Source organism: Acomys minous (genome assembly GCF_964271855.1).
Source record: "Acomys minous genome assembly, chromosome: 8".
Classification (NCBI taxonomy): Eukaryota; Metazoa; Chordata; class Mammalia; order Rodentia; family Muridae; genus Acomys; species Acomys minous.
In genome coordinates, this window is record NC_140489.1 from 43545734 (window position 1) to 43562659 (window position 16926).

Genomic DNA, 16926 nt, shown 5'->3' on the forward strand with positions numbered 1-16926 from the left:
GTGAGAAGCACTGGAAGGCTTTTCACCTGGGATGTCACCTGGAAAGCCTCAGTCAGTCAGAAGTTCCTGTTCCTTCTGAGAAAAGATTTCTCTGTCATTTAAGCAAAACAGGCCACCCATGGCTATCTATAGAAGAGCATTATGAATCAGTTCTTGTCTCCTCTCCCAGAAAATGGTCCATACTTCTCCCAAACCAGTTGCTTACTAACTAATACCTGCTGATGGCCACTGTGCTGTGATTTCCTGGCTGTTTTTGTTTGTGGGTTTTCCATCCTTAATTTATCTCCTCATTGGAACTACAAGACCTATGAAGTAATGCGCTGTGTCTGTTTCACCCACTGACTCTCAGAGGTACAACATCAAGCCTGGCCCACAGCTCACCCTCCATGGTAGGCATGCCTAGCTGGGTCCTTCAGCTGCACTACCTACTGTCACACTAGCTACCTCAAGACGGAAGAAGACGGTTATCTGCTTGCCCGCTGTTATACTCTGAGCTGCCGCATACCAGTATCACAACTGTCTATGAGAGGCAACCCACCCGTGCCCCATTCCTTCAGGCTGGAGACACGGAAGCCAAGAGGAACAGACGGGGCAGCGAAACTGGAGCTGGAAAGGCTAGAGAAGGCTCTCTGGGATGGAACTGTCTGTGATGAGGCCGGAAGCATGGGTGGGAATTAGCACAGTGAGTGGCCTGTGAGGAGCTGGAAGGTTCTCACCCTGCAGAGTGTGGGGTCTACAGAGCACACCAGAGGCAAAACAAAGGGGCCACATCCCAAACCAAGTAGAGACCTCAGGTTTCCCTGATCAGGCTTAAGAAACCAAGGAAGAAGAGTCTTAAATTTCTGGGTGGCAACTGAGAAAGGCCACTCTGGGGATTATCACAGTAACTTTGGAAAGCAGTGGTTAGAGAGTGTCACGACTCAGGCTCTATTTTTTACTACATTCTAATAAAGGGGGACTTAGCCATTGGCGCACAATGGATTGAGTAATAGTCAACTGTTGTATAATAGAAAAAAAAATTAAAGAAAACCCCCACGTACTCTAACTGTCACCCACCTCATAAAAATGCACCCACCTCTGTCACCTTTTGAGATGCTCTCCAGATAACCACACTGCATGAGGAGAGGTGACTCAGGCTCCACCCACCAACCTCAGCAGCTGCCCAAGGCTGAGGATTTGCAGTTCTTGCATAGGCCTCCAGCTTTAACACTGGGCTCCCAAATTGCAAAAAAAAAAAAAAAAAAAAAAAAAAAAAAAAGTCAAAATAAATAACCAGGTATTGTCCAACGCAAACATTCTACAGACTTCCAGAAATGTGTAAAACAAGGATTTTTTCATCTGTGTTAGTTGCTTGCTATTGCTGTGATAAAGACCATAACTAAAAGCAACCTGGGGAAGAAAGGGTTTAGTCTTGGCAGGTCACAGTCCTTTACGGAGAAAACTCAGGGCAGGAATCTGGAGGCAGGAAAGGAGGCCATGGAGGAACTCTGTTTACTGGTCTGTTTTCTTATATGACTCAGGAGCACCTGCCCAGGGGTAGCTGGGTCCTCCCACACCAGAAAACCAGCCAGCCCCATCATATGGAGCATTTTCTATTTACTAACATATTCAGTGGGCATAAACATTCAACCTAATTGTTCAAGCTCACGTGGGAATGCCACTGATAAACAGGCACAGCACCGATTGGCTTCAAAGACGAGTGAAATGTTTATTTGCCCAGTCACATAAAAATTTTTATATCTATTTGTTTTTGCTTTTTGTTTTTGTTATTACAAATAGCTAGTGCCACACACCACAAACTGTTCTCAGTGCTGGGGTTAGGATAGCACCCTGCTTCCCAAGAGCTTACACTCTACAGAAGGAAGATGTGAGGGCTCTTAGCACAGCTAGCATAGATAAAGTTCGATCCCCAACACTGAGAAGAAGGCAGAGGTACAACAAAGAAATTGATTAACAAAATGATCTCAGAGAGTAATAAGAACAGTGCAATTAAGGGTGACGAAACAACATGGCAGAGAGAATGCTTTGAGGAGTGTGGCTATCCATGCAGGAACCCTAACCTGCATGACAAAGCGACCAGCCCTCCCAGAGTAAAATCCATCTTCCGATGAAAAGGAAGGACCAGATAGCTAATTCAGACAGCGAAACAGACCTCCCTAGAGATTCTAAAACACATTCCGCCGAAACACTGCGAGCTAGTCGGTGTTAGACACTCCTTATGGCTGGCTCAGGGGGCAAAAATCAATCATGAGAATTAATGACTGCACTACAGAGTACAAAAGAGATTAAGCCAACTGGTAGAAAATATAGAAGAATTTGGGTGTAAAAAAAAAAAAACTCATGCCCTTGTGTCCAGAGATCAAGTGAAAAGGCAATCAATGGCTGCCCATGGGTAAACAGGCATCTTCACACGAGAGGACTATCACACAGGTATCTCAAAGAGAAGCTGAGAGAGCCACGCTCCATGGCCACACGGAACAGAATGTCTTCTCGGGAGGTTGAACAGGAAAACAGCCTGGGATCCCGCCAAGCAGGTCCTTCCTTCCTGAGGGGGCGCCAAGGTCTTTCCATGACGCAAGCTCCAAAGCTCCTCCTGCCTCCTTCATGTCCTCTGCACCAGCATCAAGTTTTAGATACCAGGCCCTGTTTGACAAGTCAGAAAACAAGAGCAAATACCAGGAGGAAACCGGAAACAGAGCCTGAAGCGAACTTTGGATATTCTGCAGTCCAAGAAATTATACAAAACAAACAAGTTCTAGAAGAAGCAGGAAAAAAAAATCTGAGTGACAATAGACATGTTGCTGTGTGTATCACTAATTTCATCTGTTTTGATCGGAATCACAATCTAATGTTAAGCATTCACGTTTGTTGCATGTGAGTTCCCAGTTTGGGAGCCATCACAGATGAAACTACTGTGAATGGTCAGGCACAAGCTTTATTATGAATGATGATGTACGTTGGTAAACACTACGGGAGATAATCATAGCGTGCATACATGTCCGCTGTTTTAAGAGACTGCCATAGTGTTTTCCAACAGGGCTGCAGCACTTGAGCTTCCTAGCATCTGTATGGGAGAGCTCCAGCTGCACCTTCCATTAACCTACACTTGTGGTGGCCGGGGTGACTGACCTTGGCCTTTCCAGAGGGAACATAGGGATATTTTGTTATTTTGCTTTCATCTGCATAGCCTTAGAGGTTAGGATTATGGGAGTATATTACCATATGCTATCTCCTACAGAGGTACTTATTCAAATACTATGGCCTGCTTTTAAGTTGCACAAATTGGGTATTTTCTCACTATTGCTGAGATTTTTGGAGTTATTTTGTATATTCGTGTTGCAAGTATTTTGCCTAACTTATACTAGGCAATTACTTGCTCCCAGACATTGGCTTGTGTTTTCATATTCTTGTACATCTTTTAAGAAGCAATTTTTAAATTTGACAAATCTCAATCTTTGAGGTTTTGGATTTGCTCTTTTTTACTTTTTTTAACTGGAGATTATTAAGATTTTCTGCTATAATTTCTTACAGAAACCTTATAGGCTCTTACTGTAGGCCTATACAATTGTGAGTTAACGTTGTATATGTTGTGGGGTGGAGGTCAAAGCCTCTTCTTCCTCACATGGCTACACAGCCCAGCCACTTGTTGACAATATTGACATATTTCCAACTGAACTATCTCCTTGGAATTTTTGTCAAAATCCAACTTATGGTTTGTGTGTATGTCTGTTTCTGGACTCTTCTACTCCCCTAGCCCATGGTGACACTAAATAAACTCTAAAATCAGATAGTACAAATCCTTCCATGTGTTATTTAAAAAAAAAAAAAAGATTCTTAGACTAGCGTAGGTTCTTTCTATCTATATATAAATTCGAAAAAGTCCGTCCATTTCTGTGACAAGCCTTGTTGAGATCCTGATGGAGACTGCTTTAAATCTAATGAATATGGGGGAGGAACAGGGTTCTTAATAAGTCAGAATCCTTCCAGCCATGAACACACCACACTCTTTACTTCAGCAATGTTTAATCCTTTCCACTGAAAAGGGTCTCTCATCTATTTTATCTAATTCATCCAATTTCATCTTAAATTTTCTTAAAAGTGATTTTTTTAATTTCAGATTTCAATAGCTCACTGCTAATAATATAGAAATACAGTTAATTTTTGTACATTAGTTTGGATCCTGCAAACCAGCTAAACTTGATTGTTGGTCTTCCAACTTTTTTTTTTTTTTTTTTTTTTTTTTTTTTTGGTCTACAAATAAAGATGGTTTTACTTCTTCCTCTGTGATCTGTGTACATTTTGTTCCTTGAGACTTCCTTATTGCAGTCTTGGACAGTGTGGAAAAAGTAGAATGAGCAGCACACTTGCCTTGTTCCTGATCACAGGGGAATGTTATTCACTCTATCATCACTAAGATGTTCCTGCACATTGGCACAGATGGCTTCTCTTGGGCTGAAGAAGCTTCTGTCTATGTCTAACTTGCTTAGAAACGTTATTGTGAATGGGTTGTTCATTTTCCCCAATGCTTTTCCTGTACCTATGGAGGTGATCACACAAGCCTTCACTTGAACCCTGTCCACATGAGGAGTGCAGTGGCAGTTCTTAGAGTCCTGAATATATCCCTCACTTGGTTAAAAAGTACTATCTACTTGCTATCGTGTTGGATTTAATTGACTAAAACTTAAAGCTTTTCTGCAGCAAAGATGATCCCTGCCTGCAGCTGTCTTGGTTTGCAATGCCTTCGCTGGGTTCTGGTATAATGAAGTGAGCTGTTTCGCTCCCTTCTATTCTTCAGAAAGAATCTATATAAAGTTTGTAATAATTCACCCTTAAGTACATAGTATAAGTCATTAGTACAGCCATCTGGGACACCGAGTTGTATTGTTGAAGACTTCTAACTATAAATTCAATTAGTTTAATGGTTTTAAAATTGCTAAAGTTATTTGAGGGGATTGGGCAATTTATATCTGTGGAAGCAATTTGTGCATTTCATGCAAGTTGTAGAGTTCCCCGGTACCAGCTGCTTATAACCTACCCCTGCCCTCCCTCACAGCGTTGGGAGACCCGGGTGATAATTCTCTTTCTTACTCCAAGCACCGAGACCTCACATCTCCTTATCTTCATCACTCAGGCCAGAGGCTTATCAATTGCAAAAAAACCAGAAAGACTCTGCTTTTTCTTCCTTGAGTTCCTGTTTTCTACTTGGCCAATTCCTGTTATCTTTACAAACTTCCTTATTCTTAGCTCAATTTGCTCTTCAGGGCCAAGGTGAAAAACACAGCTCTTTGATTTGAGGTAGTGCCAATTCCAGTGTCCGATGTGATCAATTTCCATCTAAGAAGAAACTTCACCTGTGCGTCACTACCTTCATTTATCTTACGTGGACTGAATAAAATGAAGTGTACCATTAATAAAAGCGTGAGAGCCTGTTCCATGTCAGACACTGGACTTGGCCCCAGATACACATTTTCTTAAGTAGATCTTACCCCTTTTCCTCCCTCAGAATAACAACAAACTCAAGTTAAAGCCAGAACTGCTGGTTACCTTCCTGATACTTAGAAAGTATCTTGGGCAATGAAGCATAGAATTTCCTGGTTTACTCTAAAAAAAAAAAAAAAGCTGTTTTATAAAGCTCACAGTTGCATCCCTTTCATATGGTCCAGCAGTTCCCAGATATTTTTTTAGGTCAGAAATTTATAGTTCCTCTAGCAACCAGAATAATTTTTATTTTTCCACTTAAACTGTGAATAAATTACATACTTGAACTTGATAGGCAAATGTGTTTCTACAGTCCATAAAAGATAGTTTTGAAGAATGTCCCAAGTAGTTTCATCTAATTTCTTAACAAGAAAACATTCGAGTCATTCTATTCTCAGCTTCAAAACACTTAGAAATAGATAGATAGATGATAGATAGATAGATAGATAGATAGATAGATAGATAGATGATAGATAGATGATAGATAGATAGATAGATAGATAGATAGATAGATAGATAGATAGATGATAGATAGATACACATAGGCCATATGTATGACAAATCACTAGTTCCAACAGCATTTAAACACTGGCCCTATCTTACCATTAAAGTTTTCCAAAATGCGACCAATGGGTCCTATTAAACATCTAGGCTTAATTTTATGCAAATATAGATTTTGAACTTTAGTTCACATTTAAATCTTCACTCATCCCCTGCACCAAAGATCAGCTCCATGTTCCATCCCCCCAACCCCAAGTTAAGTTAACCCTGCACTGAGCTTTTTTTTTTTTTTTTTTTAATCATGGTCTCATGTCTAGGTCTTCATTTATCCTCCGTGGTCTCCATCTTAACTCCTTTTTCTGTCACCTAGGAAGTTGGTAAGTACTGATGCTGGAATCCCACACACCCAGAGGTTCCTATCTAGAATATTTTAAAGTAGAGGTGTTTAAAAGCCCCCACAGGATTCAAATCCTCAGGCTAGTCAAGGCTGTCTCTAGTAAGCTCTGCATTCTCCAGCGCCTCAGTCCTCTAGAGGTTTACCCAACCTACCTCCTAACCAAACACCAACTGAAGAGTCTCATGTTCACTTCAATGCCACAGACAACCTGTAAGCGTGTTCTGGAAACTGAGGCAAAAGTATTGTCCCGAGTTCAAGCCAGCGTGGGCTACTGTGTGAGAGCCTGTCTCAAACCAACAACAAAGTTAACTTTTAACTGTATTTTATCGGATTCCATCTAGCCCACTACTATATTCAAAAAAAAAAAAAAAAAGCTAGGCTGAGGTGAAATTAACCCTGTAATTTGAGAACTAAAGTTTAAACAGTCATGGATATCTTTTTTTTTTTTAATTTCTATTCAAAAGGTGATTTTCTTTTTCTTTCTTTTTACACAAACCTTCTGTGCTATTACAGACTATATGGTAAAATTAACAACACTCCAAAGTATAAAACACATATCTCAATGACTCTTTGTCACGATCCGCCTGGTTCCACCACCTGTGACTTTCAGACAGATTCTGAATGCCGGTTCACCTCAGGTTCCAAGCCCACTGCTGTCAGAAACTGAGACCACTATTAAACTCTCGAGTATTCACCGCATGTTGCCTTTTGCCAGACCACTTCACTATAATTATCATTTCAGCATCTCAGTGTGAGCACAATAACCCCAGCATCACAAAGACAGAGTGGGGAATTAAGAAATAAGGGCGTTTTGGCACTGTGTGTGAGGCACTCTAGAAATTTACAGGAGCAATTCTGTCTCCGGGGAGCTATGGGAAAAGCAGCGGCATGTGAGAAGTTGCGCGCAGCTACATGTCAACCGAGGGAGGGCACCAAACCTAAGGTGCTCTGGCCACCTCTTCCCAGTGGAGTCGTTTGGAAACACTACTGCAGCCCTCCCTCACACACACCCAGGCTGACTGAACTTAAGAAGAGCAAACAAAGAGAAGTTTCAGCCCCCAGTCCCTGGGGAAAGCTAAACAGAACTCTGCCAGGGTGCAAAGCCGTGCTCTCATCCTGCCAGTGTAGCTTTTGTATCTCAGGGATGTAATGGATGTGCATGCCGAAACACGTGTGCAGGGCTGTGTGGCTGAACCAACATGCATCCATAAACACTATGAATAATACTCGCGAGAATGTATGGCTTTCTCCTAAGAAGTGCTTAAGCACTTTACTTAAATCATATCACGTTCATATCACCTCTTCTCTAATTTTCCTTAGCAGGTATCTACCGAGTTGAGATTCCTAAAACCCCTATCCCGAGAGGAGGTGGGTGGCGCTTTCTATCTCTGTGGGGCTTCCCATAAGCGCAAAGTCCAGGTCCACAAAGAGGACGGTAGCCAGGCCGGCTTCCCAGAGTCACACCTGAGCCCGCACACACCCACGGCTGTCGCGTCAACAGTGCAGGCCACCTGGGAAAGGACCAAAGTCTAGAGGGAATTCCCTCCGCTGCGGAGCGATGAGAAAGCGGGTCACAGACAAGAGTTTTGACAAATAAAAGGGGGAAGGGTCCAGCAGACATGAAGGGGCGAGGCAGTCGCTACTCACCCAGCCTTCGAAGGTGTCCGAGGTACCCGCCGTGCGCAACAGCTCCTGGAACTGCAGCGTGCAGTTGGCCACAAAGTGGTCATAGCCCAAGGGAGTCTCGTGGAAGACAGCTAGCTCCAGGTGGCCGCCGTCGGTGACATTGGCGCAGAATTCCTCATTGTAGGTGGGTTTGTTGGTCTTCTGCTTTGTGCTGGTCTGGCCCACGCGTACCTGGTCCACGCTAACCGTCAGGTAGGGGTCCAGCAGCTGGTGGCCCTTTTTGAAGAGCGAATGCCGAAGGGACCAGCGGGTGGGCTGCAGACCCACAGCCTCTCCGATGCGGACCCTCAGATAGCCGTTGAACTTCATTGTGCCGGACGACATGCCGGCGCTGCTGCCGGGGCCCCGTGGGGGCCGCGCTGGCTGGCACCCGAGAGTGGGGAGCCCCGGCTCAGGGCAGCCCTCGCCGCAGCCACAGGCGTGGAGGCAGCTCCGAGGAGAAGCAGCGCCAGATACCCCTGCGACCGGCCATTCCGTCTCCTCCAAGGTACCTTCTTCCCCTCCCCTCCTTCCCTCCCGCCCTTTCTCCAGAGGTGGAAAGGAGGGGAGCCGGGCTCCGAGCCCTACGCGGGCTGGCGGGTTCCCGATCGTCTCTCTGGAGCGCGCGGGGCTCGCCCCTTCACCGGGGCCAGGCAGATTGTCTCCCCGGAGAGCAGGAGCGACCCGTCCGGCTTGCTCCAGCCTTGGCGTCTCTGCCCCCGCCTCCGCCCGCTTCTCCTGCCCCCGCCTCCGCGGGCTCACGCTCTCCCCCACTCGGCGAGCTGCAAACCAGGAAGCAGCCGCCGCATCTCCCAGCCGAGCGCCACCAGGCTCCAAGTTCTCAGAAGCCCGCGCGGGCTGCCGCGCCTTCCGGACCCCGGGGGCGTGGCGCACCCCCCACCGCCCCCACCCCGGCAGCCGGCCTTGAGGGATGGGTGCCGGGACACACGCGGTGGAGGAAGCCTGCGCCCCGCACCAACCCCGGGCGGGTGGATCCCGCGCTGAGTGCTCCCAGATCCCAGCTTCTGGTGGCCGGGTTGGCGGCGCTTTTCGGGCGGGCGGGAGGCTGCGCTAAGGGGCTGGACAAAAAGAAAGGATTCCAGGCCCACTGCCAGCAAACACCTGAGGCGTAGCAGACAGGCCGGGAGGATGTGAAAGATCAGCTGCAGACAGTCTCCCACCCAAGGCGGTAGCCTGGACAGCCTGCCCTAGGGTGGCAGAGCCCTAGCTAGAGGCGGGCTCACACCGTGAGAAGGTACCTTTTCCTGATCTTTACTGGGAAGGCTAATCCCAGGTTCAGTTTAGGCATCCTGTTTATGTGCCTTTCCTACGGAGAGTAATTAGTTGTTTTGTTTGTGTATTTTTTTTAATAGGGCAATGGTAAAGATGGAAATCCTGTACTCCGCCTTCCTCGGAGAGGTGTGTCACTGCACAAAGAGCAGGAAAGATTGGTTCTGCGGGAGACTGACAAGGCCAAGATGTAATAAGTCCCTTCCTCCGCCAAGAGGTGGTTACTGGTCCACCCAGTCCTGCAGAAAGTGTTCACGTGAGCCACCCTTGGGATCCAATTCCTCTAGGAACACTTCAGGTTGTTATTGTTAAAGTGGGCTGACTCCGAATTCACCTATCTTGTGGCTTCTTTTGTCCCCTCGAAATACCTTTTGGCCCAATCCACTCTACCCCAAAGCTTGCTCCCTGAGGGCCAGCCACAACCAGTTTGTCGCCCATAAAGCCTAGGCCATTCTTAGGATACTTAAAGACACTCTGGCCGGTACTGGTCCTGACGGAGCAGGTTGGTCTTTGTAGCACCCTTTCTGTCCCCTGGGTTGGCTCTCTGAGAAGGTTCTCCTAATTTCACATCAGTGGATTGAGGCCTCTCCAGTAACAGCCCCACATGCAGGATGAAAGCTAGAACAATGGCCCACGGTGGGAAGGGCCTCTCTTGGAAATTCCAAAGCTTCCTGAGAGAGTAGAGCAAGGATTAGCAGGTCACTTCAGTTTAGGCAGAGCTCTCCAACATGGACTAGCAAGCACTGGAGGAACCCCTAGGGAAGAAGAGGTCAAGCCCCTTGAGTGACTCAACCTTATCACCTTCTCTAAAGAACTGGGTCTGTCTGGCTTCTCCAAAAAGCTGGCTTGCTTGCCTTAACCGATGAGGTGCCCCAGCAGTAGGAGTGGCACAATCCCATTAATAGTGGCCATTAATCCCGGCACTAGTGAGGCAGACTCGGGCAGATCTCTGTGAGTTCGAGGCTAGCCTGGTCTAACAGAGTGATTCCAGGACAGCCAGGGCTACACACAGAGAAGCCCTGTCTGGAAAAACTAAAACAAAACAAAACAAGGACCACTATGGTGGCGCACACCTTTAACCCCAGCCCTCGGGAGGCGGAGGCAGGCGGATCTCTGTGAGTTCAAGGCCAGCCTGGTCTACTAAGAAAAGAACCACTGAGGGATGTGGCTAGTGGCTGTTCCGCTTTGGCAGCAGAAGACTGTCCCCAAACGAAGAGCTGACCTGGGCCAGACATTCCATGTTCACTCTATCAGGCACCACGGTGGACAGTGGCAAGACAGCCCAAGTGCCCAATGCTCCTATGGGGACTATAAACAACAAATAGAAAATATCACACATGGCAAGTGTAGAGAAGGACACCTGCAGTCCCTGTGGATGGGTGGAGAATTCTCCTCTGAGGAAGGAAGCAGCAGCAGACGTGGGTCAGATGCTCTGAGAAGCAGCTGGGCTTGTCCTGTCTGAGGAACAGAGAGGCCTGGATAGCTGGCGACCGGAAAGGTGAGAGTCAAGTAGGGAAAAGGTACCTTGAGAAGGTGGCCACACTGCCAGACTGGGCTTGGGAGGGGAGTCAGGAGAAAGGCTATGGACATTCCCTATGGGCAATCTCAGAAGCCCAGGAGGCTGCTAAGCAGAGCCAAAGCAGGATGAGATGTCTGTTTCTTTAAATATTTCTTGGGCCATGTGGCCAATACATTGGAAGAAGAAGCCTGGGTGGAGAGGGGTCCTGTGAGGAGTTTGCTGTTGGCGGGGATTATCGGGTGTTCATGGAGACAAAGAAAAAATAGATTAATTTGAGAACGGTTGAGGTGGAATGGACAGGTTTGGAGGCTAGATTGAATGGAGGGCATGAGGAAAGAGAAGATTCTAGCATGACTTGCAGAATGCCGCTTAAGCGACTGCGTCCATAGGGGAGCCATTAAGGAGCTAAGAAACGTTGCTGGAGAAAAGAGCTGTGGGAGGAGATGAAGAGCTCAATTTGAAACTTGTCAGAGTTTGATGTATGTTTGATGCATTTAAGTGGAAATCTGAAACTGGGCAGCTGGCTAGGTGATTGTGACACTCCAAGGGACAGTGTGAGCTACAGACATAAATTTAGGAGCCAAGGTATATAGATAGTAACAGAAGCTAGGACAGTGGGTGAGGTTATGCTATGGTGGGGGGGGAGACAGAGTGTAGCAGGAGGTAAAGAGGACAGAGGGCTACCCAGAGACCCTGACACTTACAGGTGGAGGAGATGAGGGCAGGGATGCTGGGCAGCATGCAGGAAAGGAAGAGGAAGGCCAAGAGGGTGTCGTGTTCAGGTATTGTGGAAGGCAGAGGAAAAGGGTTCAAGGAGAGAGGAGTGTTCACTTAGATCAGATGATGCTGAGGTTAGGTAAGCACCGAGCCCTATGGTTATGGCAATGCACGAGAGTTTGGGAAGCCTTGTGCTGTTTCCGTAGAGGGAAGGCAGTAGATGGCCATTCAGAATGGGTTGAAAAGTAAAGACTGTGAGACAGTACCACAAGGTTTGGTCAGCATAGGGAGAAAGTGCAGCGAAGAAGAGGAGAGAACTCTTGGAGTATGGGTAGCAAGGTGAGGCAGGAGAGAGATCACCCAGCCCTGAGAACACAGCAGGATTGAAGGCATGGACCTTGGTTTAAAAGAAGTTGTATAGCTAAGCACACGTGGTTGCATGTGCCTCTAACACAGCTGCTGGGAAGTCTGAGGCGGAAGGATGACCTAAACTCAAGTTCAAGTCCAGCCTAGGCAATACAGCCAGGCATCAGCTCAGGAGGGAGAGAAACATCTGTGTTTGTGCTTTAGTCTGCTGGCTAAATCTGTCCAATTAAAGTCACACATTAGAGTGAGATAGATATAAAAAAAAAAAAAGCAGGATGAGAAAAAAAAATGCCACAGGCTAAGTGCAGGTCACCCCTGGTATTTCTTAGTGCACTCACTCATGCGCTTTCTCACCTTCTTCCCCTCTTTCATTACCTGCTGTTCCTCTGTCTCTTCCTCTCTCTGTCTCTCTCTGTCTCTCTATGTCTCTCTCTCTCTCTCTGTCTCTCTGTCTCTCTCTCTCTCTCTCTCTCTCTCTCTCTCTCTCTCTCTCTCTCTCTCTCTCATTTTTAGATGGAGTCTCTCTATGTAGCCTAGGATGCTGGCTATGCTGGCCTCAAACTCACAGCTAGCCAGAGCTGTCTCAAAACAACAGTGACAAAGAAGAAAAAGCTGGGACTGAAGGTACACACCTGTAGTTTCAGCACTTGGGAGGCAAAGGTTGGTAGATCTATGTAGCCCTGGCTGCCCTGGAACTCTCTATGTAGACCGGGCTGGCCTTGAACTCACAGAGATCCACCCTCCTCTGCCTCCTGAGTGCTGAGGTAAAAAGGCATGAGCCCCGTCACAGGCTTTTTCTTCTTCTCTTACTGCTTTCCTGATTTTCTCCTCCAGTAGCAGGCTCCTTCTGGACAGCCAGAGGCAACAGCTGCTGTCAGCTCTGGATTCCCACCCCCCACCTGCTCAGCAGCCCTGGCATGGCAGGTTTTCCATACCAGCATCTTCAAGCCAATCTCGAGGAAGACATGTGGCTTCCAGGAGACATTAGACAGGGACTGTCTGTGCACCCAAGCCTCACCTGTATAACAGCTTTTATTGCAGATCTGGAATAAATCGAGAAGTCCTTTATGTCTGTACATCCTACCCAGCACACTACATATATGTGATGCAATAAAACAACCAATGTAATAGAGGTCGTGCGGCCTCTTTGAAATCTGTGCTACTACTGATGCTTTGTAAGCAGAAAGATCTTTCCCCAGTGCTTCTTAGCCATGTGGTAACTGGGTTTCTCTGTACGTGGTTCCTAGCACACTTTTTAGATGATTTATTATTATTATTATCATCATCATCATCGTCATCATTGTCACCATCTCCTGGGTTGACTGAGTCGCTACCAGTTTTCTGACTTCTTAAGGAATGTTTCACTCAATACTCATCCCACTTTTAAAATAGAATTAGAGGACTAGGCAAATGTCACAGCCAGGTCAAAACTTACTCTATGTTCCTATAAGATGTCACAGCCTTCGGGGAGCAATATGACAGTGAACATCAAAGGACTCAAAGCTGGTTCTTATACTGCAAACATCTAGTAACACTTGGATGTGTAAATCTTAGAGTAACAACTCAATGGCCTACTATGCAGTTATTAAAGTACATATAATTAACAGCAGAAAAACAGTAAACAGCATTTAAAACTAGGCTATGACATTTAAATATGTTATAAAGTTCACAAAATGCATATAATAAAATATTATATTGCAAAATAAATGAATACAGGTGTTAGATTGCTGTGCTTATGAACAAATAATAATAAGTATCCTTATCTCAAAAGGTTCTTAGGATAACCAAGTCACAAAGAGCATGTGACCCATGCTGGATGAGTGGTGCATTTGGCCATGATACTGGCAGCCATATTACAATGTTTTAAGCATCCACCATTGTAACAAGACACTTGACAAACTTTATTTATTTGATCTTCGTGACATCAATACAAGTTTTATTAGACTAGGTGCTTTACAAATAAGAGAATCTAGGGTCAAATTATGAATTTGATCATTCATTATTAATATTTATTATTAATATATAGTTAGGCTGAGATTTGGCCCATTTCTGTTTTTTTTTTTTAAATACATGCCTAAACTCCATGCTGGAGTCATTTTAATCCATAATATGTTAGAAAACGACTGCTGGTTGTGAGTACATGGCAAAGAAGGAGATTCTCTGCAGTCAGGACATAGTGGCATTCAAGGAGGTGCCAATGCAGGGCTGTTCTGTATCTACTTCTCAACATCAGCTGTACATCTAAATAAGAGGGGCCACAATGTCCTACTTCTGAGTATTCCGAAAAGAACAGAAAATGCTAGATATTTCACAGAAACAGTGAAATTTCTCAGAATGGAAGAATGACACCAGCCTCATATCGAAAAGTGACACACATATTATAGGGAACGCGTAAAAAGACCCATACCTGGGCATGTCATTGTGAAGTCTCTGAATGTGACAGCGATTACAGGGAAGTGCTTCTGTGTCTTCAGAGGGATAACTGAGGCAAAGCAGAGGCTAGGCAGAGCAGTGAGATCAGACAGGGTTGGATGTGTCAGCCCAGGGATCCAGACACAGCAATCGGCTAGGGGTCTGCAGGACAAACAGCCAAGGAGGAGAGAGGAAAAAGAGAAAGGAAGGGGGAAAGCCCTGAAGGAACAGACAGACTTCATGTCCTCTGAGGACACTGAAGGAAGAGCCTTAAAACTCAAATAAGACAGGTTCCCCAGACTGAGAGCAGAACAGACCACGAAAGCAATGTCCCCAAAGAACAGTCAAGTTAGTGACTCTGTGTACTGTCTCTCCTAGCCCAGTGAGCAAGAGCAGCCACCCCATAAAGCACTTCTGCCACTGTTCCCTAACAGGAAAAGCAAGTGAGACTAAATATTTGATGTGCCTTAGAGAACAAATGCAAATCTCTCTCTCATGATTAATTTACTTCTTGACATAACTCACCCAGCCAAATCTACAGAGATTAGAATGTTACGTTTGGAATCCTCTGCATGCCTTTCTAGGGGCTGGGTGTCACCCCTGATGACAGTCTATTGAGAAACAGACTCATAAAGGCCTGATTATAGTTTTGTCAATTAAGAAAACACGTTTCATATACAATAAAAAGATAGTTAGGGGAGTCAAAACTAATTGTATGTAGTCACCCCAAACTTCTCGTCTCCAAGTGTATAATAACAACTGGAAATTAAAGTGTGTCATGGGAGGCAAGAATCTCCCTTCAAATTCAACTTTAAAACTTAGCCTATGTCTTCATTTTTAGTATTTTTTTTTCTTGGCACATAAAAAAGAGGCATTCATGAAAGAAGCGAGTGAACTTGGATTAAATAGTAATCATTTTTCTCTAACCCTATTATTAATACAGCTTATGGTCACCATGAACTTGTCTGATTTGGGTCTGATCCATTAGCAAGCCAAGTGGTTATTAACTACAAGTATCGACCGGGTTATTAGCTGGTGTCACTTGTGTGAGAAACTTGGGGAAGGAAAATGCGACCTGCTCAACTGCTGCCACCTTCACCCTTCACCAGTTTTTCTCTGGTCTAACTGACTGTCCATACGATCACTAATCACATTCTGGATAATGCCATCATACTTGGATTATTGTGAGAGGGAGGGAGGGGGAGAGAGAAAAGAGAGAGAGAGAGAGAGAGAGAGACAGAGAGAGAGACAGAGAGAGAGACAGAGAGAGAGACAGAGAGAGAGACAGAGAGAGAGACAGAGAGAGACAGAGCACAAACCATTTTATAGTAATAAAATTTAATACACAAAATTTTTTATTGTATCATCAAAGTCACTTAGTGTCAATGGGGAAAGGGTCACTTGAAAAACATCACCAAGATAAAGCCACAACTGCTCACTTCACTAGCCATCTTAAATTTTTCCATGATACATAGCTAACAAAACAGTATACTAAATTGTGCAATTGACCAGAATACTATTTGGCAGGAAATATGTATAAGTAGTGTGTTGTTGTAAATCTGAAACAATGGTTGTCACAAGTCATGAGTGGATTGAGAAGGCAGCCCAACCTAATGGAGGAATTTAGGCTCTGCCTGCCTGACTGTACTCTCCTTTCCTTATCTCCTGGAGAAGTTCTTCTACGCACTTGGACTCGTGCCTGGTAAACAGAACGCAACTCTATAAATGTTTCTATTGCTAGTGGCTTTTCTTCCATGATCTCTATTTTGTGTCCCCCCCCCCCACGGGGAAGACTTTAGCAGAATTGTAAAGGGTGTTGAGCTCATATTAAAATTTCTAAAACGGCACGCAAATCACAGTAAGACCAACTTTTATCACTTTAAATTTTAATCATTTCCTGTCATTTTTCTGGTGAGACTTGAACTTTTTTTTTTTTTTTTTTTTTTGGTTCTTTTAGTAATTGAAGAGACAAACTGAGCCCTGTTCCCAGAGCTGTTCATAAGCATGTATAACAGACTCCTGTCTTTAAAATCCTGCCTAAGTGTGAAGTTTTCACATCTACCCCAGTCAGACTTCTTATAGGAGGAAGAAGAGAAGAATGACAACAGCAACGTCTGTATAACTGGCCGAAACATATCCCTATATTGTATTCTTCCAAGTCCCTGCTTCCCCTGGCACCTCTTTTAGAACTCTCAGTTGGGTGGCTGGAAGGATGGCTCAATAGTTAAGATCACCTGTTACTTATTCTCTTTCAGAGGACCACAAGTTTCCCGGAACCACAGTGTGTGGCTCCAGCTCCAGAGACCGTGAACCCCTCTCTGGCTTCCTTAGGCACCTGCGCGCGCACATACATACACACACACACACACACACACACACACACACACACACACAAATAAATAGTAAGACAAGCAAAGGTGCTCACAGTGGCACACAACTTTAACTCCAGCACTCACAAGGCAGAGGCAGGTGTATCTCTGTGAGTTCCAGTCTAGCCGGGTCCTTGTCTAAACAAAACAAAATAAACAAGCAAACAAAAACAAAGCCAATCAACAGCAACAACAACAACAACAACAACAAA

General features: G+C 45.2%; 1 protein-coding gene across 1 annotated transcript in view; it reads right to left on the minus strand.

The window, feature by feature from the left end:
* The window catches only part of PRKCH (protein kinase C eta), a 212722-nt gene extending 203453 nt beyond the window's left edge, over window positions 1-9269 (minus strand). Inside the window, exon 1 of the mRNA XM_084793213.1 lies at window positions 8024-9269. Coding sequence (XP_084649339.1) covers window positions 8024-8386 — 363 coding nt within the window. The 5' untranslated portion in view covers window positions 8387-9269. The remainder of the gene's footprint in view (window positions 1-8023) is intronic.
* Between the last annotated feature and the right edge of the window lie 7657 nt (window positions 9270-16926).